This window comes from Mytilus edulis, chromosome 8, assembly GCF_963676685.1.
Source record: "Mytilus edulis chromosome 8, xbMytEdul2.2, whole genome shotgun sequence".
NCBI classification, from domain to species: domain Eukaryota; kingdom Metazoa; phylum Mollusca; class Bivalvia; order Mytilida; family Mytilidae; genus Mytilus; species Mytilus edulis.
Genome location: NC_092351.1, coordinates 42,127,962 through 42,144,970, shown reverse-complemented (window position 1 = coordinate 42,144,970; position 17,009 = coordinate 42,127,962). Strand labels below are relative to the sequence as shown.

The window sequence follows — 17,009 nt, the reverse complement described above, 5'->3', positions numbered from 1 at the left end:
ATATCTCAAAAACGGAAACATTTAGAGCAAATCTGACATGGGGTAAAAATGTTCATTAGGTCAAGATCTATCAGCCCAGAAATTTTCAGATGAATCAAACAAACCATTGTTGGGTTGCTGCCACTTAATTGGATATTTTAAGGAAATTTTGCAGTTTTTGGTCATTATCTTGAATATTATTATAGATGAAGATAAACTGTAAACAGCAAAAATGATCAGCAAAGTAAGATCTACAAATAGGTTAATATGACCAAAATTGTCAATTGACCCCTTAAGGGGTAAATGTCCTTTAATGACAATTTTTCACAATTTGTTCATCATATTTGCTAATTTTAAAAAATCTTCTCCTCTGAAACTACTGAATGGATTTGGATGAAACTTAGCATGATAGTTCCTTAGATTATCCTGCACAAAGTGTGTGCTTCGATTTTTGATCCGTCAAAAAACATGGCCGCCCTTACTTTAAATAGAACATAGGGGTCAAATGCAGTTTTTGGCTTATATCTCAAAAACGATAGCATTTAGAGCAAATCTGACAGGGGTAAAAATGTTCATTAGGTCAAGATCTATCAGCCCTGAAATTTTCAGACGAATCAAACAAACCATTGTTGGGTTGCTGCCACTTAATTGGTAATTTTAAGGAAATTTTGCAGTTTTTGGTCATTATCTTGAATATCATTATAGATAAAGATAAACTGTAAACAGCAAAAATGATCAGCAAAGTAAGATCTACAAATAGGTTAATATGACCAAAATTGTCAATTGACCCCTTAAGGGGTAAATAAGGCATTGTTTACCAGGTGAGCGATTCAGGCTCTTGAGAGCCTCTTGTTTATATAATATGCAATCTTTCCCAATCTATAGATGCCAAATGCATATTAAATCTGGAAGTTTTTTACCAGTAATTATATGATTAATTTATAGTTTCTATTCCTGTTTATATTTTCTTGTTGTATAGTTAAAATAATTTTGTGTATATCATAATATATATTGTCTTATGTTATAATTAAATGTGATTATATTATTTGCAGGATTAATAAATATTCATGAATGGATAATGGAAAGAGTTATAGAAGGATTAGAAAACCAGGTATCTAACATTGAAAAATAATTACACATATGTCTTTTAGGCCAAAATAAATAAATAGTGTGTATTCTATTTCATCCTGAAAAAAATTAGGTAGGGTAGGTAGGTAAAACATTTTATTTTATGAAAACTTTTTATTTTTTTCTATCGATGACCGCAGAAAAAGGTTCCAATTATAATAACTGAATGTGCCTACATGTTTCTTTGATATTTAGAATAGTACTTAAATCTACAGCTTTTTTAATTTTCTGTTTTAGTTCTGTGTAAGAAATATGAAAATAAAATTTAATGCAAATTTTATGCATTTCGTGGGTCTTTATAGGAATATGTTCTTGCTGATTAATTATCTTAAAGCAAAAATGGCAGTGAAAAATCTCGCATGGTATTATTATGTTTGGCCTCGTTGAACCTAACAATGTAAGTGACACACAGTCACACAGGGTATACACGTGGGAACAGATTCCTACCCCTCTTTTTAAGTAGTAAAAACACTGCAAATTGATGCTAAGCAGTGGTTTAATATGATTTTTACATGGGTAATACTCTTGCAACCTCTTTATATAGATGTGTTTTGATGTTTAACAGAATTTAATCTGGCAGAGTGGGGTTCTGACAATATTAAAATTCCAGGTTTTGAGAAGAGTGGGAATGCGAAATATTTGCCTTATTAAATTTATGGAAAAAATTGTAGATTAATAGGACATGAATTTTTTTCCTTCTCTAGTATAAACTGTTGTGGGACCAGCCAGAGAAATATTAAAGAATAAAAGTAGACGTGGTGCCGGTTCAGATTCATTTATAAATGAACATGAATCATACATCATGTCTGCCTACTGGGAAAAGCTTTCTATTTCTCATTACACATTGTCTACCCCCTTGCCGTCATTAACTCTAACAGTCAAATGCTCAAAAGCATTAACAGCCGTTTATGTTGCATGCTGAGAACAATTTTTTACAACATTTGTGAGAACATTTTTTACAACAAAAGCTGGATTGACTTGAGCAGTAAATTGATCTCATTTTACACTTTAAAAATTATTTGTCAAGTTAATAACCGGCAGAATAATATACAGTCTGTCCATCCTGAAACGATTCTGACTGTTGGTCCAAAGAAGCACCAGTTCAAAACGAGATTTTGTTAATATATGTATATACTGAACACATTATCACTGTGCTTAAACGGCCGTGGGTAACTTAAGTTACCCACAGCCCAAGATGGAGCCGCCTGGCTTCGGTTAGGAAGTTTGCTCCTATATAATTACAATACCATGAATACAAAAGAAATGTTCAGTAATTAAAAAGTTATATAAATCTTTTAGGGAAACTCTGCAATGTAAAACGTGGTTTGTTACTACAAAATAAACGATTACAGCACGATTTGCCAAAACACTCATGATGTCCGTAACTTCAAAACAACTTGTCCGTAACTTTTTTCCTTATACCAATAGGGATGTCCGTAACTTCAGCATGATGTCAGTAACTTTTAAAAAATCTTTATTCATGGATGTTATTATTTTAAAAAAGTAATGATAAATAACAAAAATACCGAACTCCTAGGAATATTCAAACGGGAAGTCCTTAATGGAATGGCAAAGCCAAAAGCTCAATTTAACACACCAAACGAATGGAAAACAACGGTCATATTCCTGCCTTGGTACAGGCATTAAAAAGTAAAATTACAAACATACTGAACTCTGAAGAAAATTCAACCAGGTGCTCCGCAGGGCGCAGCTTTATACGACCGCAGAGGTCGAACCCTGAACAGTTGGGGCAAGTATGGACAAAACATTCAAGCGTGATACAGCTCTGAATTTGGATTGTGATCAAATTTTTGACATTACATGGTTTTTTTTTTACACAAAACAAATGTCAAGATTTTACAAATCGATTAAAGATTTCTTCTTCAAACTTTTTAAATCTAAAATTAAATAGTTGACACAGCATAGGTTTCTGACACAGAATGAATGTGGTCTAATGAACTTAAAAGTTTTTTTTTTGCCTTTTTCCAAAACTGATATCAATTCAAATTTCTAATAGAGTTTGCAACAATAACATCTCTTTTAAATACATCATAAAATATTAAAATGTAAAATAAAGTGATGGTTATCACTGAATGGTAAAGATTGGTTGGTAGTAAAAGTGAATATACATTGTTTATTGTATAAAACAATAAAAAAAAACTTCATCAGCAACATTTTATATTGGCAAATTTCCAATGAAGTTATTTACATAAAGTTATTGGCAAATAAAAATAGAAAATGACATCATAGTCATGTCTGGCAAATGTCCAACATACATTATCTAAAAACATTTTAGATAAGATAAGGAAAATAAGCTTCATCAGCAACATTTTATATTGGCAAATTTCCAATGAAGTTAACGTTATTTACATAAAGTTATTGGCAAATAAAAATAGAAAATGACATCATAGTCATGTCTGGCAAATTTCCAACATATATTATCAACTACTATTCTATACAAAGAAAGATAACTCCAATTGAAAATTAATTGCTATTGCACAATATTGTGCAATTAGATATTTCTAGCTATTGTGCAATACTGTGCAATTGGAAATCTCTTGCTATTGCACAATACTTGATATGGAATCCTGATTTTGACCAACTTGAAAACTGGGCCCATAATCAAAAATCAAAGTACATATTTAGATAAAGCATATCAAATAAGCCCGAGAATTTAATTTTTGTTAAAATCAAAAATTTTGGACCCTTTGGACCTTAATGTAGACCAATTTGAAAACTGGACCAAAAAATAAGAATCTACATGCACAGTTAGATTTGGCATATCAAAGAACCCATTTATTCAATTTTTGATGAAATCAAACAAAGTTTAATTTTGGACCCCCATTTGGACCAACTTGAAAACTAGGCCAATAATTAAAAATCTAAGTACATTTTTAAATTCAGCATATCAAAGAACCCCAAGGATTCAATTTTTGTTAAAACCAAACTAAGTTTAATTTTGGGCCCTTTGGACCTTAATGTAGACCAATTTGAAAACGGGACCAAAAATTAAGAATCTACATACATAGTTAGATTCAGCATATCAAAGAACCCCAATTATTCAATTTTTGATGAAATCACACAAAGTTCAATTTTGGACCCTTTGGGCCCCTTATTCCTAAACTGTTAGGACCAAAACTCCCAAAATCAAACCCAACCTTCCTTTTATGGTCATAAACCTTGTGTTTAAATTTCATAGATTTCTATTTACTTATACTAAAGTTATGGTGCAAAAAACAAAAAATAATGCTTATTTGGGCCCCTTTTTGGCCCCTAATTCATAAACTAATGTGACCTCAACTCCAAAAATCAATCCCAACCTTCCTTTTGTGGTCATAAACCTTGTGTTAAAATTTCATTGATTTCTATTTACTTATACTAAAGTTATTGTGCGAAAACCAAAAATAATGCTTATTTAGGCCCTTTTTTGGCCCTTAATTCCTCAACTGTTGGAACCAAAACTCTCAAAATCAATCCCAACCTTCCTTTTGTGGTCATAAACCTTGTGTCAAAATTTCATAGATTTCTATTCACTTAAACTAAAGTTATAGTGCGAAAACCAAGAAAATGCTTATTTGGGCCCTTTTTGGCCCCTAATTCCTAAAATATTGGGACCAAAACTCCCAAAATCAATCCCAACCTTCCTTTTGTGGTCATAAACCTTGTGTTAAAATTTCATTGATTTCTATTCACTTTTACTAAAGTTAGAGTGCGAAAACTAAAAGTATTCGGACGACGACGACGCCAACGTGATATAAATATACGACCAAAAAATTAAAATTTTTGCGGTCGTATAAAAAGGAAAGTCCCTTATCAAATGGAAAAGTCCAAAGCTCAACCGAATCGATAACAACTGCCATTTTCCTGACTTGGTACAGGCATTTTCTTATGTAGAAAATTGTACGGCAAAATTAATGTATCTTACATTCTACTGGCTTTATAGATTGTTAACTACTTAAGTTTTAGATGATAAATCATGACATGCAGGTTATAAATCTCACCATTTCCAACTGTAGAAATTACATTGATAGTGAACATATGAAAATCACCTTAGGAGAACAAGTTCGGAGGTCAATCCTTAGCAGAAATACATAGATGAATCAGTCCAAACCTCTAAAGAAGATATGTATGATTTGATACCCGATCTTATTGAACCACTGATGTCAATGAAACTTTTAGAAGATTTTAAATTTACCTTTATTGCTATAATAAACTGACACCTGTTTAACAATAGTGAATATAGCCTTCCATCTACTCCTAGATATTGGCATTTTTTTTTCACAATCAACAACACATCACACTAGATATAGTGAAGAGACCATATTGTTTTGGCTAACAATTCAGAAATTATTTAAAGGAAAGGATATCATTTTTTTCCGCAGCTACACAGGCCAAGGACTCATCAGTGAACAATCTAAAAAGCTAGAAGAGTGTAAGATACATTTTGCCGTACCGTCAGATCCCGTTTTATCCCGAGAATATTTTTTTTTAAATTTAACGGAAAATCCGTGACACTCTGGTTTGCTTTTTTCTCTTGTTTAGTTTGAAGCATATCGTTATTGTATAAATCTATGTAATAATTAAGGGGTTTGCTAGTGTTTATTGTCCTTTAAGTGTTGAAATTGTTAATCTTTCAATTTAAAAAAAAAGTTACCAACATCCGAAAATAAAGTTACGGACAGTCTGATTATTTTTGACTTATAAGTTACAGACATCTTGTGCATTTTTTAAAAGTTGGTCTTGCGCTAAAGTGAAGTCAAAATTAACAAATTTGTAGTGATGGTAAGTGATTTCTTTATTCTAAAATCCTATCAATATTTACATAGATCATGGAAAACGTTGCAAAAAGTAGATTTCGTATCAACTATCATCTCAACGAGTTTAGAGTCCGCCATCTTGGGCTGTGGGTAACTTAAGTTACCCACGGCCGTTTAAGCACAGTGATTATTCACTTTATATACAATTATTTAAAAAAATCTTGTCTTGTACCTGTGCATAGAGTTTGAGCAATATGCGCCAACTTTGTATTTTTTTCGTTAATCTTGGTTCTTGAAACGCTTTACTTGTCCATATTGGTCATTGCTATCAAACTATTGAAGATCTGTAGTTTTCTAAAAGAAAAGTTGTATCCGGACAGACCAAAAAATCCGGAATTTTTAATAATTTTTTTATTTTTGTCAATAAATGTTTAGGGTCGGCGTCAAAAACAGAGGTATGGTCGGGAAACCGGAAACACACTATTAATTTATTTTGGCGTTAGCAATTAGAACTTGTTTTGGTTATGAAAACTATAAGCCCTGTTATCAGGAATGTTCCAAATCTAAGTTTTCACAATAATCCAGTTTTAATACCTGCAAAAATATTCTACTATGAAGAAAAATATATCATGCAAGAAAAAAATTCTTGTCAAGAGTCCTATTGTCAAATAGGTAGACATCCAAAAAATAAAGGGTTGAATATATTCAAGATTATGTTAATCATACGAAATCTCAGAATTATTTAAGGTTATCACAAGAATTTTAAGTGTAGTTTTATTTGAATTCAACATTATTTATTGTAAATAAAGGAAAAAATACCAGGGCAAAGCTTGTACAAACTGTATCTATCTGCTTATTTATTTGTGATTTGATTGGGATATAGTTTGTCTTCTATTTGTAAGTACAGTAAGGTAACATTGATTTCATGTTTAACCAAACAAACAGTGATGCAGGAATAGAAACGTCACTTAAAATGAGTACAATAAGTTTAAAATATTACGTTATACTTTTTTTGGTAAAAAATGTAATAATTATATTTTTAGTATTATGAACAAGCAGAGAAGAAGAAAAAGACAGAAGAAGGTTTAGGAATAGAATATGATGAAGATATTGTCTGTGAAGTTTGTAGATCTGTAAGTTGTATTACTGTTCAGTTTTTTTGATGAAACACTGAAACATTGCATCAAAATGCTTTCTTACTATAAACAGTGTTAGCTGATGTTGTTGGTTTTTTCCCCCATTCTTTTTTGGTATATATAGACATATTTTTTTTTTAAATACTGCTTGAGAATATATATTTGTCATTGAATTTTTAAAAAACAGGATATTTGAGATGTTGATTTCAAATGTCCATGATAGTTTTATGACATGTGCATACTTGTGGAAGTTTATTGGTCAAGCAAAGCACTTTTAAATATGCCACTCACACATTTATAAGAGGTCTTTTCCTCATCAAGCATGATCAAATCCATCCTTGCATGCGAGTTAAGTTTTAAAGGGTTGTATTCATATAGTTAATGAAGTAAACAAACACTCAAAATCAACTGAATTAAGAAAATACAGGCCAATTTAATTATGAATTAAAACCAAAAATAAATCTGACTTCAATGGTTGACATAATCTTTTTACAGACTGTAACTTTATGAACTAACACTTAAAAAATCTTAACTCAATGTGACAGGCTAGTATTAGAAAGGGTTTATATTATTGTTAAATCAACATTTTACTGTCCTGACATACACACATTCTTTTTCATTCTGAAGTAGTTCAAATATCTGTTTTATACAATCTTAAGATTTATGAAATTTATCTTTAATACATGATATGCCTAAATGAATTTAGTTAAAATTTATTTGCTAAAATGTTTATGATTTATGTTGCAGCCTGAAAGTGAAGAATGTAACGAGATGGTGTTTTGTGATGGCTGTGATATTTGTGTCCACCAGGTAAGCCAAAAAAAATCATTTACTTCAGCATCAATTTACAAGTAGTTAATCTTTGTCATTCATTTTTCATGCATTAATGAAGATATTCTCAAATCTGTTATCTGTCCATATTCCTTTAACCTGCCTACCGTCAATTATGTATCAGTTATGCTCATTATATTCCTTAAACTTTTGCTGATTTATGATATGTGTTTTGAAATTGTTTTGGAAAAATTATCTTTATTCCTAAATTTTATAATTGTTTATAAAATTTGTTATTCGTTTTATTTTTTTTTGTTCTTCTGTCTCAACTTTTTGTGAAAAAATTGATAATTTCTATTGAATGGTTTAACTTACGTATAAAAATGGTGACCATTTAACATCTACTCTATTTATGAATTTATGTATATTTACAGGCATGCTATGGTATACAGAAGATCCCTGAAGGCAGTTGGTTGTGTAGACCATGTGCCCTGGGAATCAAACCTACATGTATATTGTGTCCTAGGTCTAGTGGGGCAATGAAAAGTACAAGGTAGGATTTTACTGTCATCATGAAGTTCTTTTCCAATTAATCAGTAAACACAAAATGTTTTCCACTTTATATATAATGGGTCTTGATTGGACAATAAGAATTGACATGAAATGAATTTAATGTTTATTGTCCAATCAAATTCCAATAAATAGTAAACAAACATCCAAACAAATATAGCAAGCAAGTTAATCAATGATTTGTTTTGCATGATTTTATAGAAGTGCTGTAATGGGAAACCTACTTGGGTGCTCTTAAGAAAATAAAGTTATAAATTCAACAGACTTTAAAACTGGCAAAGAATGACAATAAAAAGTTGTTTTCATGATGATATTAATATCTATTTACAGGAGTGGTACTAAATGGGCCCATGTAAGTTGTGCACTGTGGATACCTGAAGTCAGCATAGGTGATGCTGAGAAAATGGAACCAGTTACTAAGATATCTCAAATACCTGTAAGTTAACAAAATTCTACAATTTGTAAATCAATTTCACTTTTGGCATTGAAAAAAGTGTAAGTAGGGCAAAAAAGGTTCTTTAAAAAGAAAAAAGAAATGTATTTATTAAATCCTGAAAAAATCCAATAAAATTTATAAGCTAGCAAGAAAATATGCATTTGTTCAATTATAAAAAACTTGATAAAAATATATCCAATAAAGTAATGATCTCTTAGCTTTTGTTTGTAAAATCGAAAGTGTATATTCATTTGACATGTTTGATACATTGTTTAGAGGATAAATATACAACTTTATTAGACTATCCAGATTTTCACTTAATTTATCCTCAGGGAATTTCTATAAGCATTACAACCAGATGCCATTTTCAAATTTACTTTGTTGCTCTTAAACATAATTTGTTGGACTGAAAGTTCCAAGTTCTGTTTTCAGAATATTAACACATTTTAAAATATATTAATTATGTATTTACAGGCTAGTCGATGGGCTTTAATTTGTTGCTTGTGTAAAGAGAGGAAAGGAGCCTGTATTCAATGTTGTGTAAAAGCTTGTAAAACTGCCTTTCATGTGTCATGTGCTCATCATAATACCTTAGAAATGAAAACTATACTGACAGATGATGTTGATCTGGATGGAGGGTTAAAATTAAAGGTAAATATGAATGTTGATGACTAGCCTTCAGTTGACTTAAGGCTTGTTGCACAGTAAGCTGTTTGTCTTATTGTTGAAGGTCTGGTGGTGATCTCTAGATATCAATTTTGTTAATACCTTCATTTAGTCCCATATTGCTGATAGAATGTGGGATAACTTTAAGTACCTAGTTAAAGTACTTTCTCACTGGGAAAATAAATATATAATAATAAATGATATATTTACAATAGCTCCAAAGGTACAATTTTGAAACCATATTTTGGATTTCAACTTCATATAAAAAAAAAACCAGATTTTATAAACTTGTATTTTGATTTACCCTTAGAAATGAATTATTGTCTTTTGATGTACACCTTATCATGTACTAACCATATATATGCAAGTATATAAAAACCTTTGATGGAAAATAGCATTATAAATGTTCATTGTTACAGGGTTACTGTCCCAGACATAGTAAAAATCGTGATAGGAAAGGATCAGAGTCCGACACTGATTCTCCCAGGAAAAGTCCACCTGGATCTCCAAGGAAGGGGCTAACAGATGAAGAAATAGCTAGAATGAGGGCAGAAAAGTAAGTTTGGATGAAAATAAAAAACTTTAAACACCTCCGTTTAAAAGATCAGGATAATATCATTTCCACTCTCTTTGTAAGAAATTCTGACGTACTACTTCCCAGAAGAAAACTGTGAAGTATACTTAAAATATTTTTTTGGTGAATGTAGCTGTTTATTAAACTTGTCTGTTTATTTTGATAATATCATAACTGTTGGAATCAGTATCCATAAAGTAGCACACTATCATGAAAGAAGAGTTGAAGTGAAGATGTTTTTAAAGTTTTGAAGTAATATGATTGGAGTTATCTCCCCTAGAATGTAAAATTTAAAGTCTATCTGAATTGAAATGATTGTTAAGTAGCACATCTCGTCTTTTTAAAGGCTTTATTTTGTTTTTTTTCTTTTTATAGAACAAAGAAACTACAAGAGGAATTTTACAGTATAATAAATTTAGATGAGCTATCCAGAACATTAGAATTAGATATAGACATTATAGAAAGTATATATGAATATTGGAAACTGAAAAGAAAGGTAAGACACAACAGTGGTAAACTAAGTTGTATGAAACAAATGAAATGACACAGGATTTAACTAATATAGGTCACACTCGAACCTTCAACAATGAGCAAAACATATAAAATTATTTTACAAATTTTATTCTGATTATTATGAATTCTATAGAAGATATATACTGCTAAACAACTAATATAGTTATTTAAGGTCATAACTTTCAAATGACCAACAATGGAAGACATGTACAATTTAATTTGAATGTGGTGCTTTGTAGGTAAAATTTATACAGATAAAAACTTAAGGAAAATAAAATTATAGGTGAATTAGAAGTTTGTTTCCATTAAAATTTAGTATTAACAATTCCAACAGAGAAAATTTTTTTAACATACAGAAAGAACCTTGGCACTTAAATAAGCACTGATTAAAAACTGTTCATTTGTCAATGTACCTTAAACTGAAGGCATACGAAGAGCAGTGTTTTTTAATAACCAATGATTATTTCGTTTAGACACTCTTGTACCTGATGAATGAAGGTTATGAAATATAAATGTCTAATTATTCTAACTTTGGATATTTAGGTTGAGACATATTTAATTTTATTTGTAATGTTTTTTAGTCCATGTTTGGTGCACCATTATTAACACCTAAAACTGAGGAGGAAGATTTCTTTGAAAAACAACAAGAAGATAGTTTATTGTCCAGAATGAAGATGTTTGTACAACTACGACAAGATTTAGAAAGGGTAATGAGTTATACAGAGTGCAAATTAATAATAGATCAATCACAATTATAGAGCTAATATTTGTGAATAATATTTATCTATAAACATTTATGGTGTATCTTACACATGTGAAAGGTTGATTGCAGCATTTTTGGTAGTAGATTGGGTTTCTTAGTTTAAGCCAGTAGAATTTTTCAATCCTTTGCAGAAATATAATTTTAAAGTTTTTGTTGAAAAATATAAATAAAAGGTATGGGTCACAGAGAAATTTTTCAAGCAGTAGGTTTTCAAATATTGTAAGAGTTATACATGTAAAAGCACTTGTGTACCAGGAAAGAAAAAAAAACTAAGAATTTTTAAATTAGATATGAGAAGTGAGCACTTTGTAGGAATTATCCATGGTAAAACATTTTGGTGACTAGAATAAAATATAAGCATAACATTTTGAACGCATAGGAGAAAAAGCTCATACCAGATGTGTATGTGCTGTCAGAAAAAAAAACCATGGGAGTCATTGTTCTTGTTTTCTTGTAACATAACATGATAGGTAAATTTTCTCTACATTTCTTTATATAATCAAATTATCTGAGTTGTCTTTGCTTATGTGGGCAAGTTTGAATATTTTAAAGCATACAAAAATATTCTGTACGTGTTTTAACTGTTGTAAAAAAATAAAAAGATGAAAACTCTTTACAAATGAATTCCGGTCCCGTTTCAAAATTTGAATATTGCGTTTAAGATCTATAAACATTTTCTCTGTTTTTTTTGTGTTTTTTTTTACAATCCATGATTGTGGAAGAGGCCCCAACTTCATGGACATCACTTATTTAGCTTTTATGAAGAAATAAATACTTTCATGTAATGATTGGCAAATATTAACAATCTCTCATTCATTTTACAGGTTCGTAATTTGTGTTATATGGTCAGTAAACGTGAGAAAATGAAGAAACAGTACTATAAATCTAGAATAGAAGCATTCCATGGACTAAATGATGCATTAGTTGACATGCGTCTCTCAGATAGAGAGGCACAAAAAATAGTGGAATTATACCCAGAACAGAATATATACTATAATTTTGACCCTAGTGCTTATGAAACATCCCCTGACATTAAAGAAGAAATCGAGGACTTACATTTAGAAAAAAGGGAAAGAAGTTTTACTGACTTTCTCCTGCAAGATGATGACACACAAGACTATATTCCCGAACTATCATCCTTATCACCGCGTAAGGATGCGGGTGATGCCGGTTCAGAAATGGGATTTTCTGGAAAGTTAGTGACTGAAAACTTAAGGAATGTTCTGACTATTGAACCGGATAGGTTAGTTCAGACTAAGAAGGAACGATATAAGCGTAAAAAAGAGTTGAAGGAGAGAAATTTCTGTGATGTTTTTATTATGAGCCCTGATGAAGTGGACATGACAAAAAGTGGTGATTACCGTCTTCGTAGTACAACTTTTACAGGTATAAGTCTGATTAAAGCAGACACTTCTAAACATGAACGGATAAGAAGGAAAACATTAGATTCTTTAGAAACCAAAGCTTATGATGAAGAGGAAGATTTTGATCCATCAGTTTCACCAATAAAGCGTGAATTACGGACACGAAGACAAACATGTGATGCTGATATGTTTGCCAATGAAAATTCTAAATCTCCACGTGAATTAAGAAGTGCTTCGATAAGTATCAAAGATGAACCAAAAGAAATTAATGTAATTAGAAATTTGTCTAAATCATCAAAGGCTGGCAATGTCACTGACCGAGTAAAAGCTGAATTGAACAATTATATACTTGGTTCAAAATTAGTGGTTGCAGATTATATTAAAGATACTGTACAAAAAGGACTATTAGAAAATAAGCGAGTTTTACGAAATAATTTCCTCAATGGAATGATAGATCGATCAAAAAAAAAAGAAAATTGTGTGAATAGTAACATCAGTTCTCCGGTTTGTTTGTCTCCTGTGAACGGGAGAAGATCTATATCAAGAGTATTAAACGAAATATCTCCATCCCGAGCTAGCACTCCCAGTGATAATGGTTGGTGCAAAAATCCCCGTTCTTCTCCTCGTACACCTTCACATATAGTAAATGGCGAAAATGGTTTATTGGATCGAAATTCTCCAGGACCAGCTACAAGAAGTTCTCGTCGTAAAACAGACAATGGTTACGATTCTGACAGTAGGGAAGCATTTAGTACAAGAAGTAGTAGGGAGAATTCTCCTGCTAGTATTAGAAGTTTTAGGCGTGTATTGAAAATGAGATCAGATTCGCCATCCTCACGTAAAAGTTTTACCGATTCTAACCATGGTTTTGTAGATGTAGAAAATATTTATACCGATTCTGATAATACTCCGTTAAAAAGAGTGACTAGAAGTCAAGTCTTCAGTGATAATGAGAGCTCAAGAGACTCGTTAGATTTTAAAGATAAATTTTCTACTGTATTGTCATAGCAGAGAATTTTTAAATGTTTGTCCATGAATGGCATTAATTTGTTTTATGAAGGCAGCTAAAACCATTTTGTTCAAAATCATTGACACAAGCCATATTTATATGTTTCATTTATAAACCGTTACATAGCAAAGTACATTTATATGCCATACATTGCCTGCAGACCCTTTTAGGAAGATGAGGTTAACAAATTTTTATAATCACATCAAAATGTTTGAAGCATATTATTAGGAATTTGATATTCTTTAAATTTCCAACTAAATGACAAATTTTTTAACTCTATTTTGGTGGCACATGACACATGTTTTCTGATATAAGTTAAATTTGTACTTCATTGTTACTAAATCCAATGTTTATGGCATAATATTCATACATTCAGCGGGTTCATCATCTTTTTATGGTTTTCGTTTAAAAATATTAAGAATACAAAACATGATATATTGCTATAAAAAAAAACAACCACAAAAAATAAAGTAATAGATGAGCTGTATAACTGAAACAAAAAATTAGGGCCAGTAATATTTTCTAGTCAATGGATAATATTTTTTCTTAACTGGTTGGGATATCAGTTAACATCTTGATTGTACATTTTGTCACACTTGATCACATGTTCATATTTACATTTTTTGACCTTCCGGAAATATAACTCAATAGCATGATTCTTTTCCATTATATATTGAAATTTGTTTTTAAGTTTCATATATATATATTTTGTTTATTATTAATAAGATTATTATAAAAAAAAATTATGAAATAAAGATGCAAGTTCATTGTTATTAAAAAAACAACCTTAAAGGGCACATTTGTTTTGTGTAAAATTACATTACTGCAATGGTATGTATTCATTTTTGGTTGATCTTTTTATTTTTCTTCATAAGATGATTTATTGCTCATATACAATTTATAATAATATTTTTTTAATGATCTTATCACCAGGATAGTGACAGTGAATTTGTTTCTAATTATAATGTAGTCTTGTAATTCTGCAACTTTAGAGTTCACAAATGACATTCACCAACAGTGAAACCAATTAACACTTTAGTTTTTGGACCAGTTAAATTAGATTTTTCCACTAACTCCTTAGATTAGAATAAGATTTTGAAATTTTGGTTATCATTGATTCTTTAATTGAAATATTTAGCTGACTTGTAATTAAAATTTTTGAACTGGATCTGATGTCCAGATAATTATCATTCACCTTTTGTGAACTCTGAACAATGTAGGAAAACTTCTCTTGTAATAAAAATTATACGAATTATTTGCATGACATTTTTATTATAACAATAGAACTTTTTTAGTTTGCCTAATTATTGAAACTTGTATGGTGAAAGGTTATGCAGCATATAGTTCCATTCTTTTATATTATTCCTCTAATTGGTTTCTGGATAACAATGTGATTTAGCCTCCTATAAATCATTTAAGATTTGTGAAGGGACCACTTTACACAAACCAACCATGTGACGGCTGTATAGCCAGTCGAGGTCGTTTAACACTTCCATCATACACAAATCTAATTATAAATCGACCAATTTCTATTTTGTACTTTCAGATTAAGCAAATTAATAAGGGAACAATAATTAAATTTTGGGTTTCTGAATGATACAAAGTAACTTAACTATGCCTCAGCCGAAACATTTAAAATCGTGTTACGGACCAGGAAGTAGATAAGATATTTGATCTATAAATACCCCAAAACCAAGCTTTTTTGTTAGAACATAGTAAAAGAACCAAACCCCATGTCCTTCATAAACATGATATATATATATATATATATATCATAACATGCTAATCCCTCCTACATTATGGAGTAGGGGCATATGTGTCCTATGGACACATTTTTTTTTATCTATATTATTTTATTATGACCAATGCATTAAGTAATTTAGATATAAACTGATTTTTGAAGTTTTAAAACAATTAATATTGTGCTTTATGGCTGACAAGTTTCCAACTTCTCTTTATTTGCATTTATCTATCATGGAATATTACTATCTGAAAATCTCTTACTGATGACATGCACTGGTTTACGCAATTGCAATTGGTTAAATTGTTTTGACCTATACGTAATCTGTCAAATATTGAATTTTTAAAACATTTTTATTTCTACTTTTGTTAGTTATATATATATAGTAAAGATAAAAAAAAATCTTATTATGCTGAAACAATATATTCAAATTTTTATTGAAGTTTTTGGACATAAAAAGTCACTGAACTATCACAATGATCTGTTATATATTAATGTATAATTCAAAGTTCACATGTTAATTAAGACCAGTAACACTGTATGAGCTATTGGGGATTTATCAATGTACTACTGAATAAACTTTAAAGTAATGGAAAATATTTTGACTCAATAATTTCAGCAGTTAAAAATATAAGGTTTCCTAGAAAGAATGCTTTGCTTTGAGTGGGTATCAAATTAAAACATAAATTAGTCATCTCATGTAGCAAAAATATTAATAGGAGAAAGCCTCCAAAGACCATCTGTTAATTTGGTACACAGTTTTTTGTTAGGGGTCATCCATTTTCCAAAGTGTACAAAACGTACACTTGGGGGGAAGGGGTAAAAAAATCAACATTTTTACCATACACTTTTTCAAAAATATTAAAAATAAAACAGTCAGATATGTTTCAGTTTATTTTCAATGCAAATTTTTATATTAAACAAAACTATATTTAGCTATAATAGACAGGATCTTCTTTTTATTAAGAATGATTGATTCTTGTCTTCAAATCTGAAAACCATTAATGTACACTTTTTGAGGGAGGTTGGGGGGTCGGAAAAATGTATGTTTTGTACACTTTGGAAAATGGTTGACAATTATGGATGACCCCTAAGAACATATAAAAAAAATTATGCATGTTAATATTTTTTAATTTCTTTTTTTTTAGGGGAGGGGAGGTGTTCAATAGTTCTATGCATAAAAAAGTATGTATTTCAATTTAAGGGGTTGCAATAGTTGAGCTTTCCACTTAAAAAAAATGTATTTCAATATAGGGGGGTTTCAGTAGTGCTTTCTGCCTTTTTCAGGCCATTTAAATTTGTAAAGGGACAAAGGGTCAATTTTTTTTTAGGTCTGATAATAGCATTAGTCAATAGTAACCATGTGAGCAATATGTGATCCTGGGATCTTTGTATTAAAATCATTAAGTTTGCAAGAGCATTTTTAAAAGAATATAAATAATTATAATGTAAATATGTCTATTTTAGATAAATATATATAGTTCTGTGTAGTATAGAGCATGTATTTAATGTATATTACTGCTGTGTATATTTGTACAATATTTGTACATGCAAAACATCTGTGGTCGAAATTAAACAAAAAACATACAGACTTTTGTGTTA

At 30.2% G+C, this 17,009-nt stretch overlaps 1 protein-coding gene across 1 annotated transcript in view; it reads left to right on the top strand.

Annotated features, from left to right (window-relative positions):
- LOC139485597 (protein Jade-1-like) overlaps nucleotides 1-16,999 on the top strand; it is a gene marked incomplete in the record, with an annotated part of 21,393 nt that extends 4,394 nt beyond the window's left edge. The window contains 10 exon segments of the mRNA XM_071270192.1: nucleotides 1,032-1,090; nucleotides 6,908-6,997; nucleotides 7,748-7,810; nucleotides 8,206-8,324; nucleotides 8,672-8,777; nucleotides 9,252-9,428; nucleotides 9,863-9,999; nucleotides 10,393-10,513; nucleotides 11,112-11,237; nucleotides 12,118-16,999. Of these exon segments, the coding sequence (XP_071126293.1) occupies nucleotides 1,032-1,090; nucleotides 6,908-6,997; nucleotides 7,748-7,810; nucleotides 8,206-8,324; nucleotides 8,672-8,777; nucleotides 9,252-9,428; nucleotides 9,863-9,999; nucleotides 10,393-10,513; nucleotides 11,112-11,237; nucleotides 12,118-13,665 (2,546 nt within the window).
- Nucleotides 17,000-17,009: the final 10 nt, after the last annotated feature.